The sequence below is a fragment of the Lasioglossum baleicum genome, unplaced genomic scaffold (genome assembly GCF_051020765.1).
Source record: "Lasioglossum baleicum unplaced genomic scaffold, iyLasBale1 scaffold0021, whole genome shotgun sequence".
In the NCBI taxonomy this organism is placed as follows: Eukaryota; Metazoa; Arthropoda; class Insecta; order Hymenoptera; family Halictidae; genus Lasioglossum; species Lasioglossum baleicum.
Window position 1 is genome coordinate 4,719,716 of NW_027469081.1, and position 24,885 is coordinate 4,744,600.

A 24,885-nucleotide genomic window follows, 5' to 3' on the forward strand; every position below is an offset into this window, starting at 1 on the left:
AATAACGTTATTGCTTTATTGATTGATACAACTTGTTTGCTTAAGGGGGTAAGGTCCTCGACAAAATAATAACACACCTAGCATATTTTTAAATTTCTTGTATTTAACGGTGGAAAGTGTACACTCCGTTATATCCTGAATACTACATACTATCTCCAAAGTAAACACGCAAAATCATAGGATTGTATCGCATACCATAGCAAAATTAGAGAAAGATATGTGCACTCGGACTGACATTGCTTCGACAAAAGAATAAGACATTTCGCTTATTTTCCAATCATGTGACTTCTACCATTAAGTGTTCTACTGCGAACGTATTCAGACGTTGAATCTTGTGATATTCTTACATTATACGTACATTTATTACAATGAAAAATAAATAATAGGTCGAGGAAAGCAGTTAGATAAAAGTGAAGTCGATCGATTCGTTCTGTTGCGCACGGAAAAGTACAATATTAATAAAATTGCGAAATTATTAAACAGAAGTAGGTGCGCGATATATAATGTGTTAAAAAATCCAAGTGCTTATGGAGAAACGGAAGGAAGTGGAAGACCTAGCGTTACTTCCGAACGTGATAAACGTGCAATTTTGCGTGTCGCGTCGAATTTTAAGGACACGACAAGACAAATAGCCGAAGAAGCAGGTGTGAAAACAAATTTAAGAAATGTACATCGCATTTTACAAGGAAGCAAACACATTAAACGGAAGAAATTAAAACAACGGCCACCCTTAATGGAGAAACACCAGAATAGTCGTACGTTAATTCGGAAGGTTGTCCTACGAAGAAGAATTAGAGGAGATTGTTTATATTCGACGATAGCACTTACAAATACCAGTTAGACATTCCCCCTCTTGTTCTTCTGCTTGCACCATTCGTTTTCCTCACAACTGTTGGCTGCGAACAATGCGTATACCAGGCATCGAAAAATATATAGATAAGCACAAACGATGAAACCTTCCGACAGGCAGAGAAAACGGAGCACCGTTTGGAACGAGGAAGGGGTATGGACGACAATTCGAGTTTAGTGTGCGGCGAACAGTACGTTTGTGCCGCCCTTTCGAGAATCTTGAGGCTTACAGCGTTGTCCGCAGGCTCGTAACTATATTTACCAAAGCATCTTCATTAGGGAGATGTCGAATTACTCCTACTATTACGTGAAAACGGTCATTGACGGTACCGACAAGCCGAAAGCGTACAAATTCTTAAAAGGGTAAGTTGTCACCTGCGAACAGAAATCCAAAAATTTCTTTATTTCGCTTCATTCTCGTAATAATCTCGTCTGCTCACCGCGACAACTGGAATGTGGAATGAAGACCACAGGTGTCCAATGTCTCCTTTTCATGATAATATTCTCATTAATTTAACTAGCATTACAACAAATCATTCGAATTCCCTCTACCTGCCGCAGCAATTAAAATGATTAAAACTGATTGCAGAAACAGATTCACAATATCCATTAATCCTCTCATTATTGCTTTCTCGTTTAACGTTTCCCGGCGCGAAGTGTTAATCGTTCACTCATTAGGACGCTGAAACCGTTTGTCCTGAATAATAATTCTATCCTTGAACGAATAATCGTATCCTTTTCATGATAATATTCTCATTAATTTAATTAGCATTACAACAAATCATTCGAATTCCCTCTACCTGCAGCAGCAATTAAAATGATTAAAACTGATTGCAAAAACAGGTTCACAATATCCATTATTCCCCTCGTTGTAGTTCACTCATTAGGACACTGAAACCGTTTGTCCTGAATAATAATTCTATCCTTCATATAAGAGCAAGGTGACAGTCACAGTGTTAGTAAAATCTTTCCGTATCGAAATTCTTAAAATGTTTTTTCATATGTCTATTCGTGGAGCCGCGCGCTAGCGAAAGACTGCTCGACTCTGAAACGCTCTATGTAAAAAAATCACAGCAAGAAACACGAGAGCGGCGACAGACCTCGCGTGATTTAAAATAATACCGACCGACATACATTGCTCTCGAAAAAATGTAATTTATCTGTAGGAATCCCGCCCTGTTTCAACCTCCGGGGGACACGTGGTCCACACATGGTCGCTACAATCTTCTCTCGCGGCTGCTCCGAGGAGGACTTTCCGGTTCAGGTGACGTCTATCATCCAGGCAACGCCATCTTCAAGGTTCGTGATCGTTATTCGTTTCTTAATAATCGTCTACAGATTCCACACGCTCGGTACAGTAAATCTGAACAATCCTTCCCGCGAGAAACTCTGGCGATTCACCAAAGATTTCCGTTCCGAAGCTTTACTGTCGCTGCACCGCGTCGCGCTGTGCCGCTTCCAACGAGTTTTTGTTTTTACGGACCATTTAGTTGGATACATTCGACCCGGAGATCTAGCAGAGCCGAAGCGAACTTCGCAGAGACAGAATGAAACCGAGCAGCTCTGCGATGGTCGAGTAATGTCAGCAGGGGGGGAAATTTTTCCAAGCTCTTCCTTGGAACGCCGCCAAATACAGCTTTTAACATAAAACGAGACCCTCACACGTTGCCTACAACATATAACGGATGAAATATTTTTAGCCAGACTACTGTCAAGGTTATTACCCAATTTTTCATTATTATTGCCCCCGTTTTTATACCGTTGCCTGCAGTCTGTTACGTCCTAAGATGGACGTATTATAGATTGTATAGTTCAATTGAAATTTAATTTAAATGTGATTAGAATAGAGATACAACGCAGTTTTGAACCTACCCCTGCATTCACCCGCTTCGATAATAAATAAAATTTCTTACAGACGCAATTCAATTCAATCTTGAAAATGGTCCAAATTAGTGACCGAAACGTCGATTATATGAAAATTAGCAAAATTGCTTAGTTAATTTTTGTTTTTTTGCATTTAACGATCGAACCGTAGCGCCGATATCATTCAACAATTGTTATTAATAATAAGTATGTCTTTTTACGAAATTGTGTTGAAATACGTCTTGGGTTCATTGTATTTTCTTTTCATAAACGACGCGTGGTTGACAAACTAGCCATTTTATTGAAGTTGAGGATGGAGGACAACATTTTTTGGAAATGTTCAATTTATATGTACGACCGTTTCGAAACTAACAATCTTAAATTTCTGAAGACTTATTGTGTTCTCTTGTTGAACTGTAAAAGAGGATCTGATCGTAAACAACAAAACATAAATGATTATTTAACAGTCATTTTCACTATTTAACTAATTTGTACGACATTACGTTATGGGTGGTTGTAAAATATATTTGAGAACTGACAAGTACATCTGATAAGCAATTTCAGAATAGCCAAGGTATTTTTCGAGAGTTAATCGAGAACACGTCGGTGGGATCAAAGATCTTGAAATTTGAAAATAAATTTCATGCCATTAATTCGCTACTGAGGCAGTTGCGAAACTGCACATTATTCTCTTCTGGCAAACGCACGTTCTCACATCTGCTCACGTGAGCTATTAGACAAGATGTAGCAACAGAATGTATTTGAAACAAAATGGCACATACGTCTTCCTCGATTACACTATTTTTGTCTTAATAGTTCATCGCGTTGACAGTTTATCGATCCGATCTGTATAAACGTATTTATCAAACAAGAAATATAGTTCTTAACAAAATTAAAACAATGAAAGACAAATACATATACTATGTGTATATGGAGATAAGAAATATTTATTGTAACGGAAACATTACAACGCGATTAAATGCAAAACTAACGAAACTTTACAAAAAATACTTCTAAAATCTAAACATCTATACTTAGAAGTAGACTGTCGATTTTTATGCAAAATAAAAAATGTTTGCATCGATTGCAAGTCACAGGAGCGAAATATAAATTTCTTCCTTCTTTGAATTATCTGTAGAAACCAATACACTGATGTCTTAAAATCTTTATAGTATGTCCACTGCTTTAAATTGTGCTTACTCATTTTTGTCATAATCTACGCACGGCCTGATTTAAAAAATATAGACTTCGTGGTAAAGCAAGACGAACACATACATATATGTTTCGCTAGGAGGAAAAGCGTGATCAGTATGTAGTTCCTCTCTCACAAATTTAAATATAGTCCAGTCATCACGATCCGACTTCCAAGTATCACGATACCTTTGAATTCTAAAATTTCCCCAGCACCAAAGGAACTATATACTGTTTTTCCGAGTACGAAATCTCATGGGGAAACACGTTATTTCAACAGTACGCGTAAACTATAATAGATACATCCTCTCGCGCGTGATATGAATATTCGAATGACTTATAAATAGACTGCGCAGTTTGTGCATTTACAAGTTGAAGTGTGCGTGATCAGTTTTGCTCCTAACTGTATAACGAGAAACAAAAGTTTCAATAGAAATATAAAATCGTCCGGCGGGCCGCACAATTTAACTATAAACTATCATTGGCCCGCTATTCGCAATTCTACACGAATGTCTGTGCTCCGGCACCGGAGCCACTCCTGTTCTTGGCTCTTAATCTCACCACAATACCTGTTTCTTCGAATCCTGGTAAAAACATCTGCAGTCTAACCTTAAGAAATCATTCCGCACATTCTAATTGACTAAAAGGCCTCGTCAAATGAAGGTCGTCTTTACGACGCGACGGTGCTTTGATGTTTCCTCCTTCAAGATACGTTCACCCTGTCTGGTATAAAATTAATCGCAACCACCGCCATCATCGCACCGAGACCAAACATCTGGAAAGCTTTACACGTTACTGTATCCATGCGAATATACAGTAAATAATGTACATTGTACGTAGTACGTACATATGTATAATCCACGGTGTGCTGCGCATACTATGTACTCCTATTTGGTTAGTGGCGAGACGCCGACGCGGACATGGTTGGCCATTGAGCGGGGGGATGCATTCGTTCCAGACATTCATCTTTTAGGGCATATCGGTTAGTGTATCGTCTGCTTCTCGACTTCGAAGACGTGTTCCACGAGAACGCTGCGGGAGTGATCCTCACGAATTTTCAATCAAACGAGAAGTAATTTAACCGGAGACTCTCGAGTCCATGAAGTGATGTGCTACGAAAATAATAACGAAAAAACGTAATTTCTTTCGTATGTGAGAAAAAAATCATTAGTAATGACAATTGAATAATCTTTGAATGAGGAGATTTGTTTGAACGAGAGATTGATCAGGAACACACAGGGTGAGAACTCGTCTTCTTATCATAGTGACCTTGACATCGCGAGGCTGTTGGCGCACCCAGAGCACAGCGGGTGCGACTTCTAATCGATACACATGCACGATTATCTACTGTACTACATACTGTCACAGCTGTTGTCAAAGTATTACTATGTTACGCGTTGTAGATCATCTGAAACAAATGCTATAGTATGTCTATTCTATGTATAGATCAATATTGCGGGTTTTTATTTGAAATGAAAATAAGAAACATCTATCTGGAATAATTTATTTTGCATCGTTATTTTCAGTACTGTTCTTTGAAAATAATAATAATATCGATTCGTTTGAAATGTTAGCAATTTTAAACAGTACGTTATTTCAAGCTTGTCAAAAGAAATAATCCTCAAAATAATATATGCAACAAAGGGTGTCGGCATAAGCTGGACTCAAACCTGATAATCGAGTCGGCTGATGTAACTTTGATGAACAAGTTCACAATTATATGGAATAATTACAAAACACAATAATGAAATGAAATCAGTTGAAATCATGATGAATCAGATGAAGTCTGATAGATACTGTTGCATTGTTTCCAGCTTTTTACTATTATTGAGAAAAGAAATAAGACAATTTCTATTTGGCGTGAATGTAATCTACTACGAAAATTAATCTTATTAGTTATCTTTTAATTTAACTGAAATATTTTCGTTTAGCATATTTATATTTCCTAATTTATTACCGTTGTTTTATTTTCACTTCTTTGAAGATAAATAATGATTCGGTTGGATAAACTGAAACTTGAATAGAACCATTTTTTTGGTGAAGCAAAACTCTTTAAAATTAGCTGTTCAAACACGTTGGTAACATATTTATTTGGTAGTACAGACACTTGACGCATTGCACGAAGAAATGGAACTGTAAACAATTTAATACAGTGAATAAAATGTTAATGATAGAGTATGAATAGATAGAGTTAAATTATCATATCCTCTTTCATTAAATATTGTTTATTTATTAAGTGCAACGTAAGCTGATATTCAGTTTTATAATACAGAAACTTGAAGACAAATTCTTCTTTTGCCACATTCAAGATAATACGAGGTACCGTATACACGGCGCACTATACAAACCTAAAATAAAGCACACTCAATTTTTAGCAACCGACGATGACGCTCATTTTAGACGCCATCTTCAGACTAGACGTATTTTATCAATGCGTATTTTTTCAGCTTTAATACTCCCGATTTTTAAAGTGCAATTTACAGAATAAGAATTTGTTTATAGTTTCCAATATCATAAAATTATTTTGTAATTAGATATGGAATTGTTATAACTATAATATAATTAATACATACTTTCCATTCAACGATCCATACTTTATAAATAGTCTGAGAAACAGTAAAACGATATCAAGCTCGCCCTACTTTCACATTCTCTGCATTATGTTTTATGTTGAATAAAATACCTAACATCGATCGCAAAAAAAATTGTCAATGTAGCGTCTAGTGGCATGGATTTCTTTGAGATCGAAAAAATTGTCATAAATATTAGCTACACTTCAGATAAAACTTGACATACGGAAAAATGTCGCAGGAATCTAAACTTGAAAAATTTGAATTCCAAATTTTCTAAATACGTACAATTAAAACAACGGAATACATGGAATATATATAACGGAATATATAATACAAGTCTCTCTTCTAATTATAGCCTTAACGATATCTTAATGACATTGTCGATATATCGTGAAGTATCAACAAGAACCGAGCTATAATTTCCAGTTGCTAGATACACGCTGTATAATATCTCTGTTGAGATATCAAAATAAAATACAATCGCAACTTCCAAAAATATTTTTTCCAATGTAGCTAACACCATTAAAAATTTATTAAAATAAAGTATTCTACAGAACAACCATTACGGAACCAGTTTAACCTTAATTTGTGGACTGCGGATCTTTATGCATTTATAGCAAAATTGAGAAGATGAAATTGAAAATTGTTGAAAAATTTTAACAATTGAAGATGTCAATATATAATTTCTCCTGTATTAAAATCATTTAGAGAAGAAACAACATTCAAGTTAGTTTCTATTTCTTGCAATCGATGCAGACAATTTTTATTTTGCATAAAGATCCACAGTCTAGTATGTAATCTGTTAATGGTGTACGAAAATATGAAGTCATAAATCAGTTTTTAAACGGTTTGAGAAACAAAATAGGGAAATGTACAAATATGGTGTGGACTGAAAATTTCAGGGAACCGTATATGGTCTGGGAATCGGTATCCGGGTCAACGCCAAGGTTGTAATATGGGCGGCCAAATTTTACAGTCGAGGCCTAAGACCAGTTTATATGTAGCTCACTTTCCGTTATCCTCTTTAAGCTCCGTACATACTGTCGCTCTCGATTCGATCGTATCCTCGCTCACGGTACTCTCACTTTTCGAAAATCCCTTTCAACTTTCGTATCCATTCGCAAAGTCGGGCAAAACCTTACTACAATACCCTGGTTTTGCATTCAGTATTTTCAAAAAAGCTAAAATACTGGATACAAAACCAGAGTAGTAATATAGTATCTAGTATTTTCCAAAAAGCTAAAATACTGGATACAAAACCAAGGTAATAATATAGTATCCAGTATTTTCCAAAAAGCTCTATATAAGAAATTAAAAAATATGCTAGGTGTCTTATTATTTTGTCGAGGACTGTAGAGACGACCGTGTTATAACGCGAACGACTTCAAATCACCTCAAACAGGACTGAGACAGCGTTGCGAAATTTACTATGTTCCGGCCTGTAATACTAGAGACGGCCATGGCACTCCCGTTTTACTGTAATCCTATAATTTCCGTAAAATCATAAAGCAGATCATTAAAGTCTGACGCATCGATGTACACAATGATAAGTTAGAAAAGTAGATCATTATCAAAAATATCTTCACTTCTAAGAAAACGATGTCTTGTATATACATAGGCAGAGATAAGTGACTCGACGTATATGTATATGTATAGTAAATACTAATGCAAAAGTTTTTTAAATTGACCAACGCTAATGTTTCCTTAGATTCTTAATTTTCAAGACAAAGTGGAAATATTTCGAGAAAATGAGTGTGTTAAAGGTGTCTCACTTTTCTTAAACATGTTTAAATATTCATGATATTAATCAAAATTATGCCATTATAAGACTAGATCTTAAAATTGAAAGTCGAACTTTTTCTTGTATTAATTTTCTCAAAAGCTTAGATTAACGCAGAAAAACAATTTCCAAGTTCATGTTCAACGTATAGAAATTTATGAAAATTAATTATCGAAGTACAAAAACGTTCGTTAAACAAAGCTATTTTTTTTCATAATAAAAATCTTTGATATATTTCGGTAGTATGCTACAAACGTTCAAGATATACAATAATGTTCCATACGTAAATGCTCGGATCATTGTCTTGCTCTAAGCAAATTCAGTATTCTATCAACATCTACGCAGCCTCTGTTATTTTTAGAAAGAAGAGACTACAAACTGAAACGTGAATTTTATAGTAATAATAAAAAGAGTCCTCTGTTGTTGGTTGGCGATTAGACACGCCAACGTTGACTGAGGTAGTTACGAAACCGCAAAAACAAGAGTATAGTTATGGCAGGTGAACTGTATCGCGCGGCGTAATGTATACATAACTATCAGACATTAAAGTAGACGCTGCTGAATCAGTCAGTCGTTCGTCATCCGCGCTAACGCTGTCTAATGAACGTTCAACCGCACAACGAGCCGGAAGGTTCAACGTTACAAGTTCAATTTGTGACGTCGCTCGGGGCCAGGGGATTTCCTAGCTACCAATAAGTAACCGTACATTCAGCGTATCGCGTTCAAACAATGGGAGGATTTTGAAAGTTCATGTCAGTGCGTCAGGTGTCGGTCCGCTGGAAGAACGTGGCCGGGTGCTCCGGATCAAACGGATCATTTCTTATCGTTCGCGATTAGCGTTGGACGAAAAACTTTTGCACAACGGAAAATCCAGCGAACCTGTTCGGCAAGCGCTCTCGTGCGCAATCGCTGTGTTATTTACGCTCTAACGCAGCGGGACATTTCAGAATCCTGGATACGCCGAGATCGTAATTAAATCAAAATGAACAACTTCCCTTCTTACGGATGGAGAGCAGAAGTGGTTGAACCTGAAATCATACGACAGGAATCGAAGAAAGTGCAAGTGAGTATTGGTGGAGTGATCTGTTGCCATGGTTCTTAATCGTAGAAGATGTCTCGGTGTCTCCGTATTTCTCATAATCGGAACACAATAATTAACGCGCGACTGTTACATGGATTACGTAATAACGTTAATTGGAGCTTGGGACGCAAGGACATTACTGGAATTTGAAACTACGCGCCCGAATTGAATCGTGTTGTACCTCACAGATGGTGTGCGCGTGTTCTGTTCTGGTTTGCCGCGTGCACACTGATGCGACAAAGATAACCCTGATGGAACTTCTGTATTGTACGAAAATATGCACTCGTTTAGAATATTTCAAAAAACCAACATTATTTCGTTTTTAATTTATTAGAAGAATACTTTGTATAAGCAAACAGATCATGTCCTGTCCTGATTATTGTAAAAACATCATGTTCTTAGGACTGGTCCACGCGCAACGCCACTGCATATCTTCCGAAACGTTTTCACAACAAAACGGAATATACAAACACCACTATACGAACCTTGAAATCATTTACTGCCTTTCATTTCATACCAGAGAGGATACGAGAGTTTTTGTCAGTATAGACAGAGTCAGAGCATACCCAGGGATAACATGCTAAATATGGATATAAGTTCTGTTCCATGCTAAACCTGGGTATGCTCTATCTCTATCTATACTGACAGAAGTAGTGAGCACTCCCATTTCCTCTCTGTTCATAAAAATACTTAGAAATCAAGAATAACTTATTCAAAAGTGGTCTCCACAGTAATAAGATCATTTCCGCCATAATGTTTAGATCAGAATTTAATAGGGGAACACATGACAACAACTGTTCATTCGATATTCAATTGCTCGTCATCTTACAATGACAAATTTTCACGTTCAGGGACACTCATTTATTTAATCCTTTGCACTTGAATATTAAACATTTCTTCCCCCTAGAATATAATTCCACTTGATATGATTTTTGTCATTTTATGGATATGAAATTGCTGTACACCCCGTACAATACTTAAATGTTTAGTAATTGATTAGATAACAAAATATTGATATGGTTAAATCATTAATATATTAAATTAAATTATGATACAAGCAGTTTTTAGTGGTGACTCTGAGTCACTACTACGACACAATTAAACAAAATGATCTGGAAGCTAAATTGTTATATATAATTGTATACGTTCATATTTTTGATCTGAATAAAAATTCTGTTCACCCATGCTTTTACGACTTAATTAACATACGTGTCTGTGACGCCCATATATTGCATTTATTTGCTACGAATATTTTAATATTTTCGTATCTGGCTTTATCGACAACATTATCGTCTATTAATTAGCTCATATATGCTTGAAGGCAATGGTTAGTTTACTTAGTAGATTACTGAACAGTTGACGTGTACAACAAAAATTATATGGAAGCCTTTTTATCTTTATATCGATATTTATAAAACTGTACCAATAACTTCTCGAATCCAGTTTCAAAAACTCGCGCCGCGTCACGGCGTACACTGAGAAGTTAGGTAACAACAGACTCTGCGACAGTGATAGAGAAACATCGATAGTTTCCGATAGTTCGACTATCAGCTATCGATAGTAATGATGTGCAATAGATTTTGTATATTACAAGCCATTATTCTGTATATTTTCTGGAAATAATATTGAAATTCCTTTCACTGTCTGTAGAAGATGTAGTCATACACAAATATTTATATTCGAACTAGACTTCAAACATTTATTCCACTTGCACTACTACTTATAGTCACCAAAAATGTAAGGTTATCAGACTCTTGTGAAATATGTGGGTTTTCCAAATACAATATTTAACTAAAATTAAATAGAATAAGAATTAAATAGAATAAAAAATTTGTTTCAAGTTTAATATTTTATCAGTTTTATTTGAACTAGCAATATTTTTCAAACAAAGCGATTACAACGAACACTAACAATACTAACTCACATCCGCTATCTATAGTATTCGATACTGAAGACTATCGATGGCTATCGATAGTATCATCGATAATCCTACGCCATACTCTGCGAAGCCGAAGACACTCGACTTCGCTCGAGTTCAGCCGAACGGAAATGCCTGTTTATGCGTTTATGCCGGCGGTTCGCGTGCACGAGAATTGTGTATCGCGAAACTTCGGAATTACGTTGATATATCATGTAATCGATTCGCAGCGGCTTACAGAAACATGTAGCATAATCGCTACAGAAAAATCAAGGAGAGAAGAAAAGATTGCAGAATAATGACGTACGCTTAGTCAGGCCGTGCAACGTGACATGGGTGAGGGTAATGAGAGAATGAGCTCAGCTTGTGGCTCCGGCTCCAGACTTTTGTCAATGTAACGGTTCTATATCCGTGGCGTGGAATAGCGTAGAGTGGAAAGTATCGGGACCGAGTGCCCCTCGAATCTTTTCGGGTGCGCCGACAACAAGCCTAAACAGTATTGTTCTAATCGCGTGGATCTTTTCGACTCGGTGTACAGTGATCAGCTGTGATCGCCATCGATTTAGTCAAGGCGTAGTTCACGTGAAAGATGAGCTACTACGGTGGAGAGAACTCGGCTCCGCTGGATGACATCTTTGTCAAGGCAGCCGTTGAAGTCAAACGGTTCCTGCCGTCCCTCTTCAACATCAAAGTGGTACGCGTTTTTATCACGATCAACGTTTGCCCAAGCTAATTTTACTTGCACTTCATTTCGCGCGTTAAAGTCGCAGTTCGGTGTTGTCGATGGACAAAATACAGCGAACTCGTTACATTACTCACACGATAACCATTATGCGGCGAGTTGGGACCGCGCACCGGACCCAAGTCTCGCACACAACGCAATGTTTTCTAAAGCGGATGATCTAATGAAAACTCAATTTAATCATAGTTGACTGCTTCGTATGATTAGACTCCGGATTTTATGACATAATTGGGTTATGTGCGATTTAAAACAGAAGATTAACATAAATTTAGGTATAGCAATGCATTATTTTCATCTGCTTCGAATGATTAGAAACCGAAAGACCCTTCTTTGTTTCCCGCCCCTTGCAATTGATACAGCAAATTTTTATTTTGCATAAAGATCCACAGTCTACATAGGATACACCAGTGGTTGACAAACTCATTATTCAAAAGAGCAAAATATCAGCTGTACAACGATTTAGATTTCTATTGAGAGAACAAGAAACCTGGAAGTAAAAATTGCTCTTTATTTGAATTTAGATATAACACACTGACTGATTGAAAATGAAATTAAAATAAAATACACATTTATTTTAATCACGTAATTCGTGGAAGAGCGCACTCAAGTAACCAAAGAGCCGCGTGTGGCTCGCGAGCCGCAGTTTGCCGATCATTGGGATATGCCATCGAAAGAATAACATTGATATGTCAAAATGTAGACTCCTCGCACGAATTTTACAAACTTGGGAAACAATCAATTTAATCTTTCATAGTAGATTCCTAATAGAAAGTATTAAGTGGAAAAAGGCGATTGTTTATATCTGAAAAATTATACCTTAGAAAAAGCTAACAGTAAGTCAAAATACTTGAGTCAGCCCCGGACTGAGTTTGGAACCTCATTTTTCCGGTTTTATAATGATTTGTTGTAAACTGTGTAAAATATGTTTGCTGTCCCCTAAAATTGTTGTATCAGTTAGATATATCTTGAGCAGGGAACATGAGTAGCAAAACTAATGGCAACCGGATTTCAGTTGTGACTTCCCGCGTTTTGGACGGGTTCCGAGATATTTCCGTTCCAAATGTTTTCGAGGGAGATTTATTCATGAAAACGTCCCTGCAGGCGTCCAAACAAATTTTACGAGTTCACTGCATCTTCGCGCGCAGCTTGTTTATTGTTGTCAGACACCCCGGTGACCGACATGGCATTTAGCATGTAAACTTCATCTAAAAGGGTTTGCTACTCGCACCATGCACTGGCCAATCGTGAACGGCAGGAATCATTGGACTGTTTCGCCGATGACGCACTTTTTGAAGTGAAAACTTCTTTAGGCGCACAACATAGACCAGGCATGCACAAGAGCGGCTCCTGTTGCAGTTCTCCCCACCCTACGTGTGCCTCTAATGAAAATTTAATACATATCTTTTGTAAATCTAAGTAAGTTATATATACATATATGTACAAAGTTTTTCATTGAAATTGGCTGGCGGATAAAAAAGCTGTGGGCATTGTAGGATGTAAAAATCTTTGAATTTACGGTTTGCGATTCATTTAAATCGCAGGTTCTTACCATTTTTGCTATTTTCACAATCAATTATATTTCGTAACATATCCTTGATCGATTTCGATGAAACTTTGTACAAAGTATATGTATGTATAACTGACTTAGACATACCAGAGGCGCCTTCTAAATTTCCATTACGGGTACAGATAAAAAATTTAAAAATCGTGACCTTTACTATTTCCTTCGCAATTGCGTCCAATAACAATTTTTAAAAAAAGTTATTTACACATTAGCTAGCAAACTAATCCTTCTAACGTCTGAAAAGAAACTCAAGCTGTTGGGTCCAGTTTTGAAAAAGTAATTCGTTTTTTTATGTGTACGAATACTTTGTACACCGACTGTATATGGGAGTAAAAGTAGGATGCAATATAGTAGAAAATTTTATTAATAAAGAAGAAGTGTGCGTGTGTTATGGAAAGCGTTATCACAGGAAGATATTTACGTTTTTTCTTCTTCCGATATATCAATACCTGTGAGAAACGGAGACTTGATGTTTGATTTAAATATTGATACATAGGTGATACTATTGATACTAGTTTGATTTAACTATTGACACACGTTATCAGTACGTGAATATCATACATATGTATAGTGATCTATTCGTTCTATATTTATTTCTATGAAAATAGCTACATGCGCAGTTATATGCTTCCGAATAATGCAAATTACGCCTCGTAAACGAAAACGTAGGACATTTGAGGGTGACAGCGCCCTAGATCGATCTTTTATCTAGCGTTTTTGACTACTGAAAACCCCCATTTTGTATTATCGAGAAATGAGAACGCGAATGCCGCACCCTTGCAATCCTGGAAAAAGGAGTCTACTCCCTTAACGATTATTTTTGAAACAATTTATTCCGATAATACCCAAGCCTGAATAGAACCTATTAAAAATTTCCATAACTCTTTCAATTTCCGAGTTTAATCGTGCTAGGGGCCGAATATTTTTGTGACCGACTATCTACACCACTGTGTATACATATGTATTTCGTCATATGTCCGTGACCTATCGTAACGTCACACTTATCGAGGCAGGAAACTGCGTTCCCCAGATGGAAGTTAAGTGGATCACGTGTATGAACTCATTCAGAATTGTCCCTGAAAGCTATACTCTAGATGCAGTATAATCGGATTACTTGAATCATCTCTTCTTGATTGTGTTCGTCACGTGAATGTATCTATGTATGTATGTCAGAGTGACGAGCAATCGGCGGGCGTACGAGACAAAAATCATAACTTCTAAATTCTAAACTATGTAATCAGTTTTCGACATAAGTACCTTAACCCTTTGCGCACTCCGAATTATTTTTCAATTTTGTTGCAAACAACTGCCTACTATTTTAAGTGTTTCATCTGAAAAATTTAAAAGGACAGTTTCTTGACTGCTACTTATTTTAAACAATTTTGTTTACTAATTATATTAAATATAGCTCTCAAACTTTGTTGTAATTTATATTTGTGGAATTTTTTATATTTGTTTTTAGCTAAAAAAATACGACTTAAATAAAGAAAGAAAGAACCAATTACATATAAAAACACGTTTCATTTACATTTTCCTTTCTCCGATGTCGAGTCACAGTCAACAAAGGAGTGCAAAGGATAAATACTTTCTTTTAATTAGTAAAAGTACATGTAAAGATGTACAATATGTTATCTAGTATTCAAAAATAATAGATCAAATAAAAAAACGCTTTATATAAGAAATTTATATAAGAAATACAACCCACAAACTAAAATTATTTGATTAGTATGTGTAAGCATTTAATCTTCCGTTCGTTGCGACCCACCGCAGACCGCGGGTTGCTCATCACTGATCTACGTCACAATGCTACGCACGCGTTTCGTATTTCAAGCACATAATGAGTATAAAGACAGTTATACATAATATAAAAATGTGCTGTAAATACAATGTATCTCGTTGTGTTCACATTAACTAATTTATTCACGTATTGGTATCAACCAGTTTTCTTTGATATCAATTTATTAATTTCGCTGTCGTAAAAATTTGTAGAAAAGTATCTATTACGCTTTTAGATAAATGTATCCTTGTATAAACTGACATACATAGATAAAAATATGACTAATGGATGACTTTGGCGTTGATAGTGTTTGCACAGTTGATTGTAACTACAAACAATAGTATTAATCATTTGCTTTGTAATAGATTCCTATGTACTCTGAACACTTGAAGAGAGGTAATTTGTCTTAAATAGATTTTATAAAATTTGGTTGTTGTATGTTCAAATACGTTTTCTACATTTGGCAAGAATACAATGGAGTGATGCTTAAGACCTGCCAATTGTGTTCTATATAAAATATTACCTTGAAAATAACCATTATGTGCTTTATAACACTTTTAAAATTGTTGTTATTCACGTCAGAAAGAAATCGAACATTTCTGATATGTTCTTCCGTTTTAGTTTCAACGAGGAGTGAAGTAGCGAAAGCTGCCAAAAATATTTGTAGGTCAAAACGGCCGTTCTTCCTGCTTTATGTCTTCCATGAAAAACCAAAAGACCATGTCAAAAATGTTTGAATTTTTAAAAAATGTATAACATAAATAAATTCATTATTTCTATAATGTATAATATCGAACTCAGACATAACAAAAGTTTATCTGCAAGATAAAATTATTCTTAGAACATACACGACAGACTTCATGCATCGACTCAATAGAAGTGATCATTATAAAGACCGATGACGATGAGAACATTGACGCTGACTTGGATTGCAACACCTTGATTGTACGCATTCTCCATCTCGTGCGAGATGTTTGCTAGAATTATGATTGAACAAAATACTCACAGCATGCGTCATGTACTCTGTATTCATTCATCGCACGTGTATTGAGCCGCGTCCAAGACAAGAATCGTCTACTTTCTTGATCGAAAATTTATCTTTAAGATCTAATTCTATTTAACTCTTACATTTATCTTTATTTAACTCTGGTGACTCAAAGTCACCACTAAAAGTTGTTGTACCATTATTCAAAATATTGTTTACATTATTAAACATATTGGGATGTACAGTGGATAACAAAAGTAAGTTAATACTCATATTTTCAATAATGAAATCACGATAACAGTAATATTTATTCACTTATAAAAATAAACAAGTTGATTACATATTTAATGGTAATGTTGAAAACAAAATTTATCACGATAATCACAGTGATCTGAAGATTTATCAAGATATTGATCTTTCTATACTAAACTTACAAAATTTGGTGTTCCAAAAGTAAGTTAAAGTATCGTTTAATAATACTGTCCAGCACCAAATTTGTTTCACAATTACATTCATCATACGGAGTAATTTTACATCTTTTGCAAGGTTCATATACCTCAACATTCAGCACCTCCACTATTCGCAGTTTTGTGCTCTTTCCCACACTTTTATCCAGAAATGCTAGTACTGCTATCTCATTATAAGATAAATACCATAGGGTATTACAAAGCTTGTGTATTGATACGCTGCTTATTTTTTCATCAATGCAGCGATATGCATACAGTTTGTTTAAAAATTCTAAATATTGACGTGAGTTTCCATTGCTATTAGAGCTCGTATCCACGCCTTTACATAAACTTCATAAACAGTAAGAAGGAAAATGCATTTATCACGAATTCCAATTTCGTATGAGTATGAAACCAAAGTATGAGACTAAAATAACCATTTTTAACTAAGGATTAGTATCCTCTAATCTATATTTTCCTACTGTAGAACATGCATTACCTGGTATTTATGATATGCTGCCCGAATATTGTTCCTCAAAGTAGATCCGGTATAATTGTTGTCAAGTATTAGTCCGAACTAGGTTATAGGATAAGAAAAATTGGAAAAGTATCACGGAAAAATGGAAAATTCGGGAAAAACTAAAAGTGCTTTTAGAATCATATTTCAATACAACAAAAAAAACGAACGTCGTAGCTTTTAATCAATATTTCAATAGAAATTTACATTATCGACGTCTGTTTGCATTATCGACATTATAAACATTCGCCAGTTAGTTAATTACCCTCTCTCGCGAGCTCGCAAAGCGAGCGAGCTACAACAACCCTACTCGCAAAGCGAGCGAGTAACAACTCCCCTCTAGTCCTTTAATAATAATTTTAATTTTAATACTAATTAAAATCTTTTTAATACCTCCACTGTTTTAAATCGTACGTACCCATTTTTGTCATAAATGCATAAAATCCGCAGTCTAATAAATTCTTCCATTTCTTTAGGTTCCTAATATGTTAACTGATAAATAACGCAGAATAAAAAAATAAAGAATTATAGTTTTCCATTATTTAGAAAAAAAATTACGTGTCCTGCGCTAGGGGAACTCGTGCACCATGCTGAAAGCTCATCGAAATCGATCTTGCTTGGTTTGGATAATGTCCTTCAGCAATTATATCTATGTACAAGAAAAACGGGTAATAAAGAAACAGTGAGAGGCAGCTACGTAGAATTCAGCTGGAAGCTAATGACAAAATTGTGTCAATTGTTCTCTATAATTGCCTCGCAATGGCGAACGATGCAACTACGTAAAGAAAATGTTGTACACTTGTACATTTTTCATAACTCATGTGTACAGGGTGATTAACAAAAACTACCAGGAGTATGGTCAACAGAACTCAGAAATGCATTCTTTCTAATGGAAGACACGTTGAACACGATATATGTAGTCTCTTATCAATACAACATACTATGTACCTGGTTGAACTCGTCTTAATTCCAGCCTTCATTTAATATAAAAAAAAATATGTGGCATTTTATTTTAAAAAATGAGGGTCACCTTTGTTTCCAAGAAAATATTAACCCTTGGCACTCGAGTGGTGACTCTGAGAGGCACTACTAAAAATTGCTGCACAATTGTTCAAAATATTGTTTAAATTATTAAATATGTTGGCATCTAATCAATTACTAAATATTTAAGTATTGTATGAGGAATTATATAAATTTGATATTCACCACACCTAAAAAATCATAGAGAATGGAAATATTGTAGGATGGAAGAAATGTTTAATTTTAGAGTTAAAATGGCTCCGAGTGCAAAGGGTTAATAATAAAAAAAAGTTGAGAATACCATTTCTAGCATAAAATATACTACAATTTCCTCCACTTAGGTTTTATTTCTAATGTTTACTGTTCACGAAAAAAAACGCTGGTATAAACAATCACGAACACCCTGTATAGTAAAATTTCACCACTATGTTCGGCCGTCCCGGCTGTATATCGCGGTGCAGCGTTTACTTCAAATAATTTTAATTTCGTTAATTTTTTCAAATGTCCGTCTTGTACGTAAATAAAAGTATGTAGGGACACTTAGGGCTGTATCCTCATTTTCTTCAAGTTTTTAAAAAGTTTTAAAAAGGAACAATTGCAAAGTAAATGGTGAAAACATCATTTTTAGTAGATACTCTTATGTTTTCACTATAAGACCCTAAAAAAACTCATTTTCACCGGTTTGTTAATTCTAGTCTTATGATTTAATGGGAAAAGGGTGACACCGTTTCTTACACGTCTGCAAAATCAACAATTTTTAAGATATCGAAAAACCCTTTGAGATTCGTTCATGCGTAAAAACTGCAACATATTCAAATTTGAACAAAACCCGAAAGAGTACTCCAAAAGTGTCCGATTTCGCATGAAATGATGATAGTATCACATGCGGTTCGAAAATTAAAAAAATTGCGGTTTCAATGTTCTTCGAGCTTGTAATTTGATTTGTGTGTAACTTAATAATTCGGATCTGATGAGTAACATTTTCATTGATCATTCGAAGTACGAAACATTTTGGAGAAGCATGAAGTCACTTGAACTTCTCGTTTCAAGTAAAAGAATACACTGTATTTGAAAAATGTCTAATGTACTACATATACATACAAACAGCTCTTATCTTATGGTAGGCCATATCCGCAATCTAAACTAATGTGGTTACTTTTCCGGTCATAATATTACAGTATCGCTATAGATAAGTATAATCGAATATTGGCAAGCAGTCTACTTCGAGCTGCAGTCGTGAATAGTTCAGTTTTTAGAACATAAATTAGTGAAGCATTTCGTAAGATTGAAGATAGAAAGAAATTTTAGTGTCTCTGTTAGCTTAGTTTTGCCAATCTTTTATACATACATATAGATACAGAAATGGAAGAGCTACAATACACGAACAATCGACTTTCGAATTATGCAAAAGAAGGTGTCGCGGTGTTAAAATTATCGAAAACCTTAGAACGTAGTGTTCCCAGAAATACAATTAATTTTAAAAGTACGATACACAGCTTCCCTCAAATTCTGATCGAACCGAATTCGAAAACACATTATTTCCACGAAACAAGTGCAATTGTTCTGCCGAAGATCCAAAGAGGACAATATAACGCCGAGCCTATAAAAACAACGAAAAATTTTATCGGGAAACCCTATTACAACGTATGAAACCATTACCTCTACGGCATATTGCTAAACAAAGCAAAAATAATATTATTTTTCCGCAAGTACAGTAGCAGCGTAAATTTTGTTACAAGGAAATGTGATATCTTTTTCAGTTAGGCGAGAGAGGCTCCGGATTTAGGCCACAAGGATCTGTTCAAGACTTCAACACCCTCAGGCGAGAATGTTTGGCGACAGGATCGCTTTTCGAAGACCCCGAGTTTCCGGCTGCAGATTCATCTTTGTACTTCTCGAAGAGACCTGACAGATATATAGAATGGAAAAGGCCTATGGTAAGAAAACCTGGAGAAAATTTTACGGATCAACAGCATCAAATACATCGGCCGTGTTAAATTATTCTCATTTTACACGTTGATTGTCGCGTCTCACCCGTGCACGAAGGACTCAACTACTTGTCCAGTTTTAAACATTAATTCTTGCGCTAATATATTAAATTAGCGAATATGATTAAGATTGAGAGGATTATAAATAAACACCATGATGAATATTAACTTTCCAATTTTGCCTTCATTAAATAAATTATTTCCAGGTTCAATTTATCTGAAGTCATGTAATAGATGTTTTAAGAATGAAACATAAGAATTGGTTGAACAATTAAAGTAGCTTATTAAAAATAACGTATGTACTTGTGCAAAATATTCCGAATTCGCCCAGCAACTGTGTCAGAGATGGCACAGCGTGAATAATTTGAAAAATAATTGTTCAAAGTACTTCCTGGTTGAACATGTTGCTCGCATGTTTCTTATTGCAGGAAATCGCAGACAATCCTCAACTATTTGTGGAGGGATTTTCCAGATTCGACGTCCAGCAGGGTGAATTAGGAGACTGTTGGTTAATCGCTGCTGTTGCGAATCTTACGATGGATCCGAACTTATTCTTCCAAGTAGTACCGGAAGATCAGAGCTTCGAGGAAAACTACGCCGGTATATTCCACTTCAGGTACGATCCAACTAAACCGTCCAACAAAATCAAACTTTTTTCATGTTCAACAATTACTGTCGGGTGATTCTTATAAAGTTTTCTGCGCTGATTCCGATTCCGCCCTTAATTTTTCCATAAGAACCACAGTTTTTGAGAAACATGATTGTGAAAAAAAAACAAATTTTTCAACTTTAAACAAATATTGTGATGTCAATATAAATCATATTGAATTGTTCGTTGCAGCCAAAGATTCTGTAGACTTTCCCGAATACATTTTCCCGGTTCCTGCCGGTCATTGTCTGACAAACTTATTATATTCAACCTATTTCAAATAAATAAAGCTAATTCTTAAGATTCAATAATTTAACAGATTCTGGCAATATGGAAGATGGGTGGACGTAGTGGTCGACGACAGGTTGCCGACTAACCAAGGTGAATTGATGTATCTGCGCTCCGCCGAGAACAACGAGTTCTGGAGCGCTCTTCTGGAGAAAGCTTACGCGAAGCTCCATGGCTCGTACGAGGCATTGAAGGGTGGAACTACCTGTGAGGCGATGGAGGACTTCACGGGCGGGGTCACCGAGATGTACCAAATGGACGAAACTCCGCCAAACCTGTTCAGTATTTTGCTAAAGGCGTACGAACGAAACTCGTTATTGGGTTGTTCTATAGAGGTAAATGTAAACGGCTGATGCAATGTCGTGATGTAATTCGTCAGCATCTGTCGAATTTGTGGGGTAATAAACTGTGTTACTATTTCAGCCTGATCCAAATGTATTGGAGGCGGAGACGCCTCAAGGACTGATCAAAGGCCATGCATACAGTATTACACGAGTCAAATACGTGGAAATCCAAACGCCAAATCAGTACGGGAAAATACCTCTGCTTAGGATTAGAAACCCTTGGGGCAACGAGGCGGAATGGAACGGTCCCTGGAGCGACCAGTAAGCTAACAGAACAATTACGGCCGGGTGATACGAAACTGTTTAGCAAGATTAAGGGGGTACACTCGTTTTCAAGATTGCAAGGATTGCAATTTTTACGTTTACGGGGTGTAACTTGCATTATTCGGCAGCATGTACCCGTCGCAGCTTTATGAAAATAGCTACAGTCAGCGGCAATAATAAGTGAACACCCTTAAAAATCGCATAACTTTTTAGAAATTGGTCCAAAGGACTTGAATTTTTTTACGATGTTAGACCGACTAGTTTTCGTTAGAGAATAAGTAAACAAAAATTTATTACGATTGCAATTGGTATGAATTATACAAAATTTTTAAAAATGATGTTTCGTCAACATTTTGATCTGGGCCTGTAACGATAATTTAAAAAATGCGTTTTATAGATTTCGATAACTTATATGCATATTGAAAATTTCATCGAAATCTGTCAACATTGCAATGAGCTACAAACGTTTAAAGATGATCACGTAAAGGCGAAATGCCCTGGCAAGGCTGAAAATCTGCGACTTTCACCCTTAAGCTTTCATCTTTAAACGTTTATAGCTCATTGCAATGTAGACCGAATTCGATGAAATTTTCAGTATGCATATAAGTTACCGTCATCTATAAAACGCATTTTTTAAATTATCATTACCGGCCCAGATAAAAAAGTTGACAAAACATCATTTTTAAAAATTTTGTATAATTCCTACATAATTCCTAACATCTTAAAAAAATTCAAGTCCTTTGGACCAATTTCTAAAAAGTCCACTTATTATTGCCGCTGACTGTACAGGCGCAGAGCTTCATGCTTCCGAATAATACAAATTACGCTGCCGAGTAATGCAAATTACGCCTCGTAAACGTAAAAATAGGACTTTTGAGGGCGACTGCAGCCTAGTTTGATTTTTTATCTAGCGCTTTTGACTACTGAAAACCCCATCTTTGCATTATCAAGAAATGAGAAAGCGTATCCCGCACCCTTGCAATCCTGGAAACGAGAGTCTACCGCCTTTAGGCAAGCGTGTGACTCGTTCCGCGACAAAGCTATTAATCCGTCTGGAGTACTATATTTTTGCAACGTACTTCGCCGAATTAACATATCGATTCTTTAACAGGTCACCAGAATGGAGATTCATCCCTGACCACGAAAAGGAAGAGTTAGGCTTGACCTTTGACATGGACGGTGAATTCTGGATGTCATTTCAAGATTTCACGCATTACTACACGCAACTAGAAATATGTAATTTGAATCCGGACTCGTTAACCGAGGATGAATTAAATGCTGGTAAGAAGAAATGGGAGATGAGCGTATTCGAAGGAGAATGGGTACGGGGCGTCACAGCCGGTGGTTGCAGAAACTTTTTAGGTAAATATTTCTTTTGACTACAGCTTTAATTAACACTAACCGTACCGGGTACAAAATGTATCGGATCTATATGTTGTTTTATAAAAATTACAAGACTGAATTTATTTAGATCTTTTACAATATTTATAATAATACGTGCTCGAATAAAGAAATTTATTGAATCATTTCTAATGGAAGCACCTTTATAATTTCAATAATTAAAAAATAAACAATGTGAAAGCCATCGTTTGACCGGTCGCGGTACGGTCAGTGTTAACTTCTCCAATACTGGAATAAATACAACATTTTACCCATTTCAGAAACTTTCTGGCATAATCCACAGTATCGAATTACGTTGGAGTATCCGGACGAGGACGATGATAAGTGTACAGTGATTGTTGCGTTGATGCAGAAGAATAGACGAGCACAAAGGAGGATGGGCGCCGAGTGTCTTACTATCGGATTTGCAATATATCATGTGCGTATGGGAAATTCGTACAAGTTATTCCTAAAATTGAAATAGTCTACTAGATAAGACACTTAACACATCCCACCAAAACACAAGAGTAATAATATGATACATGCCCTGATATATGTATTTGTAACAATTTGAATATGCAGTTGGAATACCCTGATCGGCTGCCCAAACCCCTGGACATGAACTTTTTCAAGTATAACGCATCAGTGGCCAGATCGCCATCATTTATAAACTTACGAGAAGTTACATGCCGTTTTAAATTGCCGCCTGGTGTATACTGCATAGTTCCGAGTACGTTCGATCCAAACGAGGAAGGTGAATTCCTGCTTCGAATCTTCTCTGAAAACAAGAATAACATGGAGTAGGTGTCGATTCTATACAATAATTACCTTAAGGGCGTAGACTCTTGTCTGGGATTGCAAGGGTGCGGGATGTGCCTTTTCATTTCTCGATAATGCAAAGATGGGGTTTTTCAGTAATCAAAAGTGCTAGATGAAAGATCAATCTAGGCCGAAATCGCCCTCAAAAATCCCATTTTTACGTTTACGAGCTGAAATTTGCATTATTTGGCATCATGTACATAGCTGTTGCAGCTTTATGAAAATAGTTACATGCGCAGCTTTATGCTTCCGAATAATGAAAATTACGCTGCCGAAGAAATGATTATCCAGAAATGAGAAGACGCCTCCCGCATCCTTGCAATCCTGGAAACGAAACTGCCCCCCAAGCCTGAAATCATTTAATACATGGTTTACATTCAAAAATTGTACTTTCCAGAGAGAATGACGAAGAAGTTGGTGTTGGAGAAATTGACGATAGAGTAAGATATTATTTCATTGAAACTAATGCAGTATATGTTGTTTAAATGTTATATTAATATACCTTAAATGTGCACTGTTCGTAGTGTAAACAAAGATGGTTAACTCACAAGAGTAACAAGTACTAACATGCAAAGTGATACTAAAAACACTGAATCTTTTCGCACTAGGCATTCACATAGACTGTTCCAAACACTGTTACTATTTACTTTTACTAAACATTACAATTTTATTTAATTGAATGACTATATGTATAAGTTAACTGTTGGTTAAGAGTAACAAGTAATCTGTTATATGTATATATAATAAATTAGTTATTATATACTATTAGTACCATTGTACACGATTCGAACAATTTTTGGAGCAATCTTTGGACGTTAACAATATGGTTTAATATGCGCCAAGCTTT

General features: G+C 35.9%; 1 protein-coding gene and 1 long non-coding RNA gene across 10 annotated transcripts in view; both read left to right on the forward strand.

Annotated features, from left to right (window-relative positions):
- Positions 1–77: 77 nt before the first annotated feature.
- Positions 78–9,224, forward strand: LOC143219280 (uncharacterized; the record flags this gene model as incomplete). Its single annotated transcript, XR_013011286.1, has 3 exons — positions 78–1,212; positions 2,016–2,148; positions 9,204–9,224. It is a non-coding gene; the product is annotated as an uncharacterized LOC143219280 (long non-coding RNA).
- The window catches only part of Calpa (calpain A), a 32,420-nt gene continuing 12,426 nt past the window's right edge, over positions 4,892–24,885 (forward strand). The window contains exons 1-10 of one of the 9 annotated variants that reach the window (XM_076444762.1): positions 4,892–5,143; positions 11,794–11,949; positions 20,067–20,243; positions 20,723–20,910; positions 21,263–21,566; positions 21,655–21,836; positions 22,951–23,201; positions 23,501–23,658; positions 23,802–24,019; positions 24,436–24,478. In XM_076444762.1, coding sequence (XP_076300877.1) covers positions 11,845–11,949; positions 20,067–20,243; positions 20,723–20,910; positions 21,263–21,566; positions 21,655–21,836; positions 22,951–23,201; positions 23,501–23,658; positions 23,802–24,019; positions 24,436–24,478 — 1,626 coding nt within the window. In that variant the 5' untranslated portion in view covers positions 4,892–5,143; positions 11,794–11,844. Of the gene's footprint in view, positions 5,144–7,749; positions 9,320–11,174; positions 11,950–18,534; positions 19,951–20,066; positions 20,244–20,722; positions 20,911–21,262; positions 21,567–21,654; positions 21,837–22,950; positions 23,202–23,500; positions 23,659–23,801; positions 24,020–24,435; positions 24,479–24,885 lie in introns of those variants that run through there. The other 8 variants (XM_076444766.1, XM_076444763.1, XM_076444764.1 and 5 more) reach the window with 8 other exon arrangements.